Here is a 13,200-nt window from a genome sequence, read left to right as displayed (position 1 = left end):
TAACATTGAGTGACAAATTGACAAGGGTCGGACACTCAAGGTTAGTTGTCTACTACACCGCTTGCACATTATTATGCCCTGGTGTAATGTTCAAGTTACCTGAGTCTCATCAATCCATAGCCGACTCACTACTAAGCACGGGTCTCCTGTCAGATTGAAAGGGGTTTGCCAAGTGCGGATCGGCAGACTTCACACACCTTTGAGAACATTATGGAGAAAACTCTCAGGCATGCAGGCTTCCCCACGAAGTTTTCCTTCACCGTTAAATCAAGATATTCGCACATAACTCTGAGGTGCATGCCCGAGATCGAATCCCGAGTAGGAGGCCGATGTTTAACCACTAGACTATTACCACCGACCGAAACCTGATTTTAGCTAACTTTAACATTAGTGTTAAGGTATCCACGGTATGATGCTACGTAGAAACCAAGAAGAGTTTAATATAACTGCAACCATACCCCTACCAGATTAGTCCGCATTGTAGTAATAAAGCCCGCTATCATCTTAGACTGCATCATCACTTACCACCAGGTGAAATCGTAGTCCTTGACTTGGCTTCAGAATGAGCAAAGTTACCACAATTAGCGATAATTTTTGGAAATCAGCATTACCTATACGCAAAAAACACTGCAAGACCCCTTACGCGACCTACCTAACCAGGCGCTACGTAACCAGTTTCGTGGGAAGAATATTTGTCTTACTACGAAATCAGTTAGGTACGTACGAATACATTTTATTCTTTGTATACAGCGACCAGCTATTTAATTGTATACCAATTAAGTAACTTGTGCTACACAACCAGTATCGTACGAAGAATATTTTTTTCTTACATACGCAATGGAACCCTATTACTAATTTTTCGCTGTCCGTCTGTCTGTCAACGGGCTGTATCTCGTGAACCTTATTAGGTAGAGAGTTGAAATTTTCACAGAATATGTATTTTTACTATTGCCGCTCAAAACACAAACTAAAAATAAGAATTACAAAATGGCCGCCATGAAAATTAAAAATAGTGTTTCTTTTGCGTGCGAGTCCGACTCGCACTTGACCGATTTCTGCATGTTATGCACACCAAATTGTTACAATCCATACTAATATTATAAATGCGAAAGTGTGTCTGTCTGTCTTTCTGTCTGTCTGTCTGCTACGTTATCACGGCCCAACCACTGAACCGATTTAAGTGAAATTTGGTACAGACTTAGGATACATTCCGGGGAAAGACATAGGCTACTTATCCCGGAAAACTGAAGAGTTCCTACGGGATTAAAAAAACCGAAATCCACGCGAGCGAAGCCGCGGGCATCCTCTAGTTTTTAAATATACAAGTGACGATGACTGCGCAAGTACATCTAAAAAGTTAATCACGCTTGATATCTTGGTCACAACCCTGTCTATCTGTAGATATCTAGACTAGGGGGTACGGCAGCGGAGTGCGGCCGTGTTCACTGTTCCGATCCAGTGGTTCATCACCACTCGCGGCGAATACCCAGTATTGCACGATCGCTCCATTAGAATCTTGTTTTTCCCCAACTATATCAGATTTTGCCTTATTGCTTTAGTCGGATTTGTGGTTTCGTATGTGTTGTGTGTTGTAAACGTTTTTTGTGCTCAAAGTGGGGTAGTTTTGACAAGAATACTGGCAGTGTACACATTGTATGGTTGATATGGAGTGGCCTTTTAAAAATGTATTTAGTTGAATGTTGGTTTTTTCTCAATAGATAATCTTCATAATATCTCACTCAGCCAATTCTGAATGTTAGTAAGTAATTTTGATGAAAAAAATATGGATACAGACTAAATTCAGACCCATAGAAAAAGGTTTACAATTCTATGGGGAAAATTTTTAGCCTGATTAGTACAGTTTGCCCATCTAAACTAAAACAATTTGTGTCATGTTTCTTTGAAAGTTAATTATTATATTTTTTAGTAAGTAGTATTATAATAATAATTGATGTGCTTTCTTTGTTTAACATGTAGGATTAAACTTATGTAATGGTACTGATTCTGATAGCAACTAAATTTTAGAGTATTCCCATCTTTCTCTTACCAATGTAATAAGAAAAGGACAGACAAACTTAATTTAAACCTGTCAAACCTCATAACTTTAGGTGCCGGTCTTGTGCATAGTGTTAGATACCTACTATTAAAATTAAGATTCAATTTCTATTTTCTTAGCAATATTAAAAAAGAACAAGATGCAGATATACTTTAGACAAAAACATCAGAATCAATCAATGCTATAATAATGTGACTAAAATTATAAATATTAAGTAATAAGCATTTATTGAATTTAAACAGGTTGTCTAATAGGTATCAGTTTTTCAGCAGGTAAAAGTTTAACAATACAGTCAGTACAAAAGTCTGTCCCAGCATTATCTGTCCACCTTGCACCAAGAAAGCCTGTCTTTTGACAACCTACACACATAGTCTTTGTTTGATAAACTGGCAGCGTCTCATCCAACAACCTCTGCTCCTTAGCTGCTTTTAACAATTCTAACATGGACTTGTTTCCAGATTTTATATTTAGTGATGTTCCATCCTGGGTCTCACTGCTGTCATAAGGGTCCTCCATTTTAACTGGGACATGAAGTTGGGGAAAGAATGTAGATTTCTTGAAGAAAAATGACCTGGTTTTGTCCTTCCCTACCCGCTTTGGTGCTCGTCCAGGTATAGGCAAGCCAGCTTTGGCTAACTTTGCAAAATACTTTTGTATTCTGCTCATTACTTGTACAGGTGTTCTTGTCCCGAGGGCATTGGCTATTTTTTTATATCTCTTTGCTTCTACAAGTTCTTCAGGATATATTTCCAACAACTCTTCCAGCCGTTTTTGCTCTTCGCATGACCACAGTTGGTTGAATGTTTCTGGCTTGCTATCTGTGAATATTCGTCCTCTAACTTTTGTGGCAGATTCCAGTTCCTCTTTAGTTGGTTTATAGTCATTCTCGATATCAGTGTCAATCCCGTATGAACTCCAGTCAATCACTGGTAAATCCTCTATCTTCTGGTGAGGTGGAAAGTTAACTTTACCACATTGTAAATCCTGAACAAACCCTACTGGGTCTTCTAAAGCTTTGTTCTGTGTCTCGCACAAGTTTTCAATGTCATGAAGAGCATTTATTTTCTGAGCTTCTAATTGAATAATGTATTTCAATAATTCACTGTAATCCTTGTTTCCTCTTATTGCTAAGTGATCTGTTTCAAATGCAAATTCACCATCATAGTCGGGTGTTTCCTGGGACTCTTCCATGTCTGGAAAGTATAAAATTGAAATTTATTGTATGAAATTTTCTTCACCTACAGTAAACAATACAAAACTGACTGACAGAACACATAAGACAACCTAAGCTAGTGGATGTAGAAATTTAAAATAAGTCCTTTCTGAGTAATAATTTAAGGAGATATTCTAGCAGTGTCTTTCAAAAACCGAAATTCACGCAAACAAAGCACGAACGAACTGACTCACATAATATCAACGTATAGCTTAGGTATACTACTGTCTCTAGAAACTAGAAATTTACCTAATGTTTTCTTTATAATTTAGAGACAATACTCGGGCGTAGCCAGGGCAGGTCAGCAAGCAAATAATAGTATGAAAGACTAGAAAAACTGTAGTAAATGATGTCCAATTTCAAAATAACCGGCAGTCCAAAAAAACTGAGTGTAAAAATAAAGAATAAGCTGAACAGTGTACAACACAAAAAATGCAAACCTGAATACAGGAGTACTTCGTTGGAGGGCTGGTGTAGCCGGTGAGTATAATTGATTATAGAATTCTTGGGAATTCTGGTTTTAAAACCTATGTTATGTTAGATATTTGCTTCACAAAATCACATCTTTGATTTGAACTTCAAACCTTCAAACAAATTAGAAACAAATCAATAAATAGAATGTCAAATATTACTTGTCAAAGTCAAACGTTGGACGTCAAAATCGTATTACTGTCAGTGACATACTGTATATTTTAATCATAGATTTGATAGATATTTTTTGTATAATTTTATTATTTTACTGTACGTGTAATTTTAAGGATTTGAAGTTCAGATCATTTTGTTTAAAATGTATATTATAAAGTACAAACGAAGCATATAGAGTAACGCCATCTGTCCGTGCGTGCAGAAACAGCCTTGTAATTTGTAAACAAGTTTTTGATAACCACCGTCAGGTAGACTTTTACCACACTACTAACAACGCCCTCTATAATTTAACTAATTTGCAATAGATGTCACTACTATTCACTTATCACAGCACATTTTACCATTGAAATAATACTACTGTATCATGACTGTATCACGTTTTAAAATCATCATCATAAATCATAATATTGCCACTTCAGCCTTCAGCTTTGCAACCTGCTTAGCCAACGACAGCTTATGAATTTCAATATGGCGGAATGCCATCCCCATTCTTAGCTTGAATGTATTATATTCCTCCCAGTCCTTATGGTTAAGACACAGCACACAACGGAAGTGCCGTTGTGTGTTTGTGTGATGTGTCTGAACTTAATTATAAAAATTAAATTTAATAAGAAGTACTTGGGTACCTATTTTAGAATGAAATAGGTACCTAAGTACCTAGAAAGATTTTTAAGGCCTGCCTAAGTATTGTATTTTTAAATTGCAGTCCCGCACATTGCTGGAGCGAACTGCAAATCAAATCCATGCCTTTCATTATAATTAGTATTAAGTACTTAATATTTATATCTAAAACAGGTCTAAAATGGCTCTCTGATGGGTAATAGGTACATGTTGTACCTAGCCTACAACTAGTAGAGACAAATGGGACTTAAACGCGAAATTCAAATAGGTAAATAGGTAGATATAATATGTACCTACTTTAGGCAATGAGTGTCGAGAACTTTCTAAGAACTTTCTAGACAAAGTTGGGCAAATGCCAATGTCTTCTCTACGCTTTGTCAAGTCATATTATGCAAAAGTTACCAACATAAAACGGGTTTTAACTTTCAAACGGAACGAAAGTTAGGATCAAGTTTTTCATTATGAAAACGTCCAAATTTCAAAATAAGCGAGCCGCGGAAGTTCCGTTTTAGAATACCTATTATATTTTCGTAAGTAAAGTCCGCGCCAAATTTTAATTCTACAGAAATTATTCTATGGTATTCATAAAGTTCTAACATAAAAATTGACATTTTTACGGGGGTCTACAATTTTGGGCTGTTTAATGTAGGTACTGAAAATATTATCTATTATTTTGGATTTCACTGAAGCAGTTTAAGTTCCACCATTAGATGATGGCCGCTAAATGGCCGTTAAACATAAAATCAATGATTTCAAATACGGTTTTCAAATGTACCTTAAGTTATATAGCTATAATAAGAAAAATCTACTCTGCAACAAGACAAGGAATAAATCAAATATCGCAATTGAATACGTCGACAATTTGAAAAGCAATATGTATTGAAATAGCCAATATGAAGCTCCATAAATATAAATACATGGGGAGATGATTCGGATTTCGGTTGCTGTCTTTTATTACATCCTCATTTCCATACGTATTGCAGTCTACAAATATCAGAGGAAAACATACCTAGATCTTTCCTTTGATGGCTATATCTTTGAGTGTCAGGAAAATGTTTTATTATGGGCTAATTTTTCAATCGTCAAAAACTTTTATCTGAGGAATAAAAAGGTTTTGACGGATTTTGTTTAGGAAATATTTGTTTCATCAATCATCAGATAAAGTTTATCTGGCGATTGAAAAATCAGTCCTTTGATAAGGGCGGAACAAACTATGGGACGCGTCCGTAAGCCACCACTTTTAACTCTACGGCCGCGACAGATAGGTAAGTATCTCTCGGAGCTCAAGGTTACGTCCGCAACCTAAGTCCGATAGTTTGCACATTTCAGTGTAGTATTATGTATTATCCAGATCCCATCATACATCAGCCGAGTCCGATAATTTGTTTCCACCTATCTATAAAACATAATGTTAGTCATAATTAATATTTTTTCGTTCTTACTCCTAGTAAGTATTCTATTACTATTTTCAAAAATCACAATAATGAAGGAAAAACATTTAGTAGGTACATAGTATTTCAATGGGAATAAATTAAATTATTTATTACTTTAGAGATATACTTTTGTTTTCTACTTGTTTGTATCGTGTAGTATGAAAAGCTAGGAAAATCCATGTATACATCCGAGATATTTGTTTGACCAATTTTATTATTCTGGAGATCGTTGGCCCAGCGTGACCACTCGTATTGCGTGCCGACTCACGAAGTACTAATTCCCTAGTGTACTCGGCCCTAATTGATCTAACAATCAAGCGACAGTGAAAGCACCTTCAGATTTGAGCGAAGGATCCGCAATAAGATCATTGACTGAAACGAGTATAATCGACGCAAATCTTTTCATGAATCACGTGACAAATAGTACAGCGTCCACTGCTGGACATGGGTCTCTAGAATGAACTTCCATACGCCGCGTCTTGCACCATATTAATCTAGCAGCCTACTGCGATTCTTTGATGACCGTCTATCCACCTATAGTTTCTGGTACGAGAGCGCCATTTCAACTTCTTGGGATCCCAACTATCGATTCTTTGAACTATGTCTTCGAACTACGTCCCGCCTATTGATACTTCAGCTTCGTAAACCGTTGAGCTATGTCGATTAGTCTGGTAGAGAAACTTTGAGCATAGCTTTCTCTAACACTCTCTAAGTGACTCTGATTTTTCTTAAGAAGCCCACTCCTGAGCAGCGAACGGTTACGAGTATATCTAAGAGCGGCAAAAAATCCAGACCCGTCCGTAGTTAGCGATCATGTCACTGATCCGTAATTCATCACATGCAACACGCAATGAGACTTAGGTACATGATCTTCACTTTTCGGGCATTGAGGAATTTTAGACAAGTAGACATTTCCATTTTGAAGCTTTCCGAAGTTAATGTGGATTCGGCGACTAACTTCTTCCTCGAAATTCTTGGAAAATTGTACTCGTTCCCATTCATTGTCCCTTTGCGGATTCGATAAAGCGCTGACTTTGAATAGCGGTTCCTGACTTAAACTCACTTTAGCTTTTATTGTTAGCTGCGTTAGGCACCTATTAGTTTTTTTTTTAATTTTGTCATGAATGTTTAAGGTATGTATCGTATCTACTATGTAAGTACGTTTACGAAATCTTTTACCTTTCGCTTTTATATTTGTATCGGTCGCATAATTTAATTAGAATACTCATCTATACTCCATGTCTATTACTATAAAATATTATTCTTATATATTATCCTTCCAAGGCACGAAACCCTTCGGTGCGCGAGCCTGATTCGCACTTGGCTGGTTTTTTATTACAGTCTGACAAAGTAACGGGTATCTGCGTTGTCCATATAAAAAAATCGAGTCTCTACATAAACAAAACTTCAAAGTGGTCAGCGTGTGGTTATCTCACGTTACCTAGGTACGTTGCTGGCCAGTTCGTGTACAAAAGCACAATGTAAGTAGGTAGGTAACTCAACGCTCAGGTGCTTTACTAACCACAAACTGAGAGAGTGGACTGTAGGTTCTCTGTATGGTTCGAGAGAATATAAATTCTTGTTTTTACCCAACGACCCAAATGTAGGTAGGTAAGTATCTAGTTAGGTTTTTCCTAATTTTTCCTAAGTAGCTCGAATAGATGAAATATAATTAAAGTAGGAAAGTAGGTGACAAATACATATTATTATCAGTTATTATCATCATCTCAACCCATCACCGGCCCACTACTGAGCACGTCTTCTTTCAGAATGAGAACGGTTTAAGCTTTGTTTACCGTAGTCGAGCACGCTGGCTAAGAACAAAAACAGACTTCACACACTTTATGTTTGCCTTCACCAAACAATAAATATCTTATTGCATAAAACACGCATAATTTTGGAAAGTTACAGATAGGTAGGTACGTGCCCGGATAAAACCTCGGACCCTATTAGTAATTATTACTGGTAGTAAATTAATTAAAAATATGACGAGAACAAAGCCAGCTCAGCGAGTATTTTTCATAAATCTGAGATGACGGGCGGTTGTTAGTACAAAATGAAGAGCCTTGTGCTAACCCCATTTAAAAACAAAGAAAATTAAATATAGCTAAGTACCTATTAAAATATTGTTATCATCTTTTTCAATGATTTCATAATAATAAATTAATTAAAAATATGCCGAGAACAAAGCCTGCTCAGCGAGTATTTTTCACAAATCTGAGATGACGGGCGGTAGTACAATATGAAGAGCCTTGTGCTAACCCCATTTAAAAACAAAGAAAATTAAATATACCAAGGTATTAAAATATTAACATATTTTTTAATAATTTCATAAAGTTTTCAACACTGATTATTCAACACACACACACAGACAGACAGACAGATAGACAGACAGACAACAAAGTGATCTTATACCTAAGGCTTCTGTTTTTCCTTTTTTCTCTCTCTCTCGTCTGGCTTGACATTAGCCAATGTCAAGTTTGTAGTTATTTGTAACAAGTTAGGGAACCTATACAAGTATGGACCCCATCTGTGCCGGCACTCGCCGACATACGTACGCGCGGCACCCCCTTATCTGAGCGCTTTCCAGTCAGTTTTAACAAAAAAAAAAAAAAACACTCCAAAAAGACAGAGCACGCTCGACAGCTAACACCAACACAGACGAAATCCCTGTTTTTCCTTTTGAAGAATTGAAGCCTAAAAAGACTACCTACTAATTATGAAACACAAAAGAGCATTGTATAAAATCAATATGACTTGTAAAGCAATTCGCAAGTAAAGGGAACCTGGGCGGGCTTAACGCCAGTCCCCGGCGTGAACGAGATTCATCGTGAGCTACAAATGAAATACGTGACTCCTCAGCCGTCATACAGCGCTATTTCAGGATTTAGCGTCTCGTAATTTGCAGGTATTACACAATTGTCTAAGTAAACGAGTTGAATTTCAAGTCATTTTCAGTCTTCAAATGAAATTAAACTTTAATTTATATTAATTTATTCTGAGAAAACTTATCTGATACTTGAATATGGTGTTTTAGTTTATTCAGAAAGTAATAATACAGATTTTCACAAATGTTAAAAATACTTAAATATAAAAATTATAAAACAAAAATATCATCCAAATCACTGTAACGAGGCAGGGTGCCTTAACTTTAATTGGGTTTTTTATTTTGCACTTGCTTTTGGTGGCCATACCTACTTCGAAATCCGTACTAATATTATAAATGTGAAAGTTTGTCTGTCTGTCTGTCTGCTACGTTTTCACGGCCCAACCACTGATCCGATTTTAAATAAATTTGGTACAGACTTAGGATACATCCCACGGAAGGACATGGGCTACTTTTTATCCCGGAAAATCAAAGAGTTCCTACGGGACTAAAAAAAAAACGAAATCCACGGGGGCGAAGCCGCGGGCATCCTCTAGTAAGAAATAAATATAAACGTCTGTCGGCTGAACTCACGTTTAGTCGGAGTAAGCCCGACTAGTCTCCTTGGCGCCGCGTGAGCAGAGACTTATTAAAAAAGAACCCCGGACGGGGAAACTATAGTCGGGCATCCTCCGAATAACACATGAGTTTCAGCCGTCAGTCATTTATATTTATTAATGGATATCACTCACGGTAGTTTAAATAAAAAATAAAACAAGTATTCTCAAGACGAAAACATTATTTTCACAGTTTGTTAGTTCAGTTTAAATATGTTGAACGGTAAATCGATAAACGTAGGCAAAGTCGATGCCCTCTTTATAGCGAAGGTTGGTGCCAAAACTATTTCTCGAAAAGCACAGCACCATCTGATAGGGTAAATTAATGAGCTTTTACAAACTATCTATTAGAACATGTCAAGATATATAAGATAAGGCAATAGGTAGATACGAATGTTATTAATCTTTTTCGACTCAAGTGTTTGTATAAGTTATTTTAAACACAGTGAGATTTTAAACATCGATAATAAGGACAGAATCAACCTATCTCTACCTAATTATAATAAAGTATTATAATTAGGTATTATAATTAGGTAGAGTAAGTTGTAAATAGTAGGCAGACATTTATAGGTAGACCTAGATCAGCAAAAGTGGAAAGCAAGGTAATTACCTATTTCAAACTTGATGTGACTTCAGACTTAATTTGTCACTTGCACTTAAGTTGTAAAAGTCATTCACCCATCCAGTTACCGTCTTGGGTCAGCGTTGCTACAACTAGGTCAAACATACTAGACATAATTTGTAAGTAAGTAGACTCTAGAAAAGTATAAGTACCTAACTGAATTAGTCACTAAATAATTTCGCAAACTGTCCTAAGTGAACTTATTTATTTACGCATGCCGCATAGCGTTAAAGCCCACCTCACTCACTCTACACAGTACAAAGGCTGTACATAGCGTAGGTACTAATAAATACGTAAACAATCTTCCCTGAAAATTATAGGATTATTATTTTGCTAACAAAGCATTACATAACAATAGCTGATAGTTAACTACGCAGATGGTTCTTTCTAACAAGAAGCTCGACACCATCTATCATGGAAAGTTCAAAGAAGCGCGACATTGGCATAAAAATGTGAGCATAATAAAACCATGTATTAAGGGCAGCTCAGAGGGTGACATGAGGCTAGGACTTGGGTGTCCGCCGTACTCCGTAGCTTCCACGATACGGTCTGTAGTCTAACTCTACGGTTGTTTTCAGTCGCGAAGTGGCACCCGTCTGAGTCGCATACCGGCACCCATCTGCCAGCGTTCAAAAACGCGGGAAGTTTTAACTACACACATAAACTCCACATAACTTCTTTATCTCTTCCCTTTTACAATCACTTGAAAACTTTTTTAATTTAACGTTAAAACCTGTGAGCATTTTCGCCTTCCGTTTAACTAGTTTACGATCAAAAGTGATGTAATGGCTATGCCCTATATTCGAATACGATTGTTTCTGAGCGGTTAACCAAATTCAACTCGTTATCCAAGTGTTGCATATTATTTGGCATGTGAATAAGCCGTTTTATTGGTGGTAAATGTGACTTTTATGCGAGGTAAACGTTTTGTTTATGTTATAAAACTCAGTCGTTAATTGCCATTTTTGAACAACAAATCTATTGGTGAATGTGGCACAATTCAAGTTGTGGAATGTTATGTGGAAGAATATTTACGAAGTCGGTAGCCCGTGTAATTTAGCTTTTAGCTAAGTGCTTTTACTGCAAGGTATTTAGACAGGGAGTCTAAAGATGTTGTAACTTGTTCATTTTCATCTTTTGAAAGATGCAGCCTAAAAGTGTCATTGATACAATCACCGAGGACTCTTTGATTATATAAAAAATTGGAAACAGTAGATCTTAGCTAAGCCGGAGTGTGGTTCAAGACAAGAGGATATTCGAGTAAGCACAGTGGTAAAGCGGTTCGGATGGTGTGCGATGGTGGCGCCATGCTGTGCCTGGAGTCGCTGATGACGCGGTGGCGGGAGCGCGGGGAGCGCGGCGAGCGGCGTGCGCGCTCCCGGAGCCTCTGCTCCTCGGCAGCCGACGGCAGCCTCTTGCAACTGCTGCACAGGAGAGCCAGTAGCGCTATGTAAGTTGATATCCTTAATCGCAAGAAAAGAGAAGAGTGAGAGTCAACATCTGACAGTAGGTATCATCTTCTTCTTCTAGTGCCATCACCTATCGGAGGTTAGCAAACATTAAGGCTAACTGGATTTTGTTCACCGCTACTCTAAACAGTGACCTTGTACTCATATTAAACCACTGGCGAAGATTCTTAAGCCAGGATGTTCGTCTACGGCCAGGTCTATGTTTGCCTTTTATCTTGCCTTGTATTATAAGCTGTAGTAGGTCATATTTTGAGTTGCGCATTATATGTCCCAGATATTCGAGCTTTCTCCTTTGTACACATTTGATTAACTCAATGGACTTCCCCATTCTTTGCAACACGGTGGTATTCCGAATACGATCTCTCCATGAGATTCGCAACATTCGCCTGTATACCCACATCTCGAAAATCATCTCTAGGTATTATCCAATAGTAAAAAATCCTGAAAGTATCCTCATCTCTTCCTCATTACTGACTTCTTTCCATTAATCAATTGAGATGCTCTGTTGTAACTAGGCCACTCGTCTTTAGAAGCTACGCATAAGCAATTGTGGCATTATTAGAAAACTAAAGGGCATCACTATTTTCGTCAAAATCTTAGTGACGTGATATAAAGTAATCCAGTGCCATCTAGTAAGATTGGCGGAACATAATATATAGGTTACTATTTGAAGTAGATGTACTGGATGCTTCCACCGCCGCGCCGGATCCAGAAACCTTTTTTTCGGTGTGTTTAATGCACTTACGCATCCCGCATAAAAATGGGCATGTGGGACTCACTAGTATTGTCACAGGATTCTACTAAACCCCCAGTGGCACAGTCCGCGTCAGGAAAGAGGCAGTGACTATTGATTCTGCAGGTCACATGGTCTGCCCACTGCCAATTCAGCTTGCTAATCTAATCCTCTAGTCTATGTCGGCTACGTTGGTTTACCGACGGATTTCCGCGTTGCGGACGCTATCCCTCGAAGAGACACCCAACTTAATCCGCTTCATAGCCCATAGAGCAACTTAAAAATGCATTACACAGTAAATAAAAAATTAGTTTGTACACGAATTTTGAAGTTGGGAGTTTATCTATTCCGGAGATTCCATCGTGTTTTTGAACAACTGATTTCAAAATACAGGTTTAGGTAGGTACAAACGTTGCTTATAATTATTTAGCATTTGTACCTATAACGTTTTTTGAAAATATTTTTATGTGTTTGTTCTTATTAAAATAGTGATCATGATGGTCCTTGAAATATAATTCCCTGGGGTTGAAAGATAAATAATAATTTGAGAAAAATTGTACAAATTATTAGGTAGTTAATTTGCTGAAAAATTGTATTATTAGGGAGTTAATTTGCTGAACGCTTCTTACTGCTAATGAATTAATCTTGTGGCTCTGGGTCGTAGATTTATGACGGTACTGAATTTATAGGCGACTCGTGTTTTATTTATCATCAACATGCAATACTGAAACACATTCTGCTTGATTGGTACTTTTGTTTCTTAACAAAAACATTGCATACGTCACGATGAACCATTTTTACAAGCTTGAAGGTGGTGTGGGTGTGACCTAACAGTGTACCAGACATTCTGGACGTGTTTGCCCCAAGAATACAAAATTGAACTTATTTCCAAGCGAATCGACCTTAAAAAATGTACTGAATTGAG

The 13,200-nt window shown here is 37.3% G+C and overlaps 2 protein-coding genes across 5 annotated transcripts in view; one reads left to right on the top strand and one right to left on the bottom strand.

The window, feature by feature from the left end:
• The window catches only part of LOC123864120 (GTPase-activating Rap/Ran-GAP domain-like protein 3), a 219,424-nt gene that overhangs the window by 104,344 nt on the left and 101,880 nt on the right, over positions 1-13,200 (top strand). For 2 of the 4 annotated variants that reach the window (XM_045904364.1, XM_045904362.1), the window contains exon 1: positions 10,669-11,523. The exons of the other annotated variants lie outside the window; for them this stretch is intronic. In XM_045904364.1, coding sequence (XP_045760320.1) covers positions 11,360-11,523 — 164 coding nt within the window. In that variant the 5' untranslated portion in view covers positions 10,669-11,359. Of the gene's footprint in view, positions 1-10,668; positions 11,524-13,200 lie in introns of those variants that run through there. 4 annotated transcript variants of the gene reach the window in all.
• Positions 2,263-3,883, bottom strand: LOC123864153 (ZZ-type zinc finger-containing protein 3). The gene is made up of 2 exons (XM_045904429.1): positions 3,710-3,883; positions 2,263-3,249 (listed from the first exon to the last, which is right to left on the bottom strand). The coding sequence occupies exon 2, from the start codon at positions 3,245-3,247 to the stop codon at positions 2,291-2,293; it is 957 nt and encodes a 318-aa protein (XP_045760385.1). The 5' UTR covers positions 3,248-3,249; positions 3,710-3,883; the 3' UTR covers positions 2,263-2,290.

Source organism: Maniola jurtina, chromosome 4 (assembly GCF_905333055.1).
Source record: "Maniola jurtina chromosome 4, ilManJurt1.1, whole genome shotgun sequence".
Taxonomy (NCBI): domain Eukaryota; kingdom Metazoa; phylum Arthropoda; class Insecta; order Lepidoptera; family Nymphalidae; genus Maniola; species Maniola jurtina.
The sequence above is the reverse complement of the archived record's forward strand: the minus strand, read 5'-3'. Positions and strand labels throughout refer to the sequence as shown.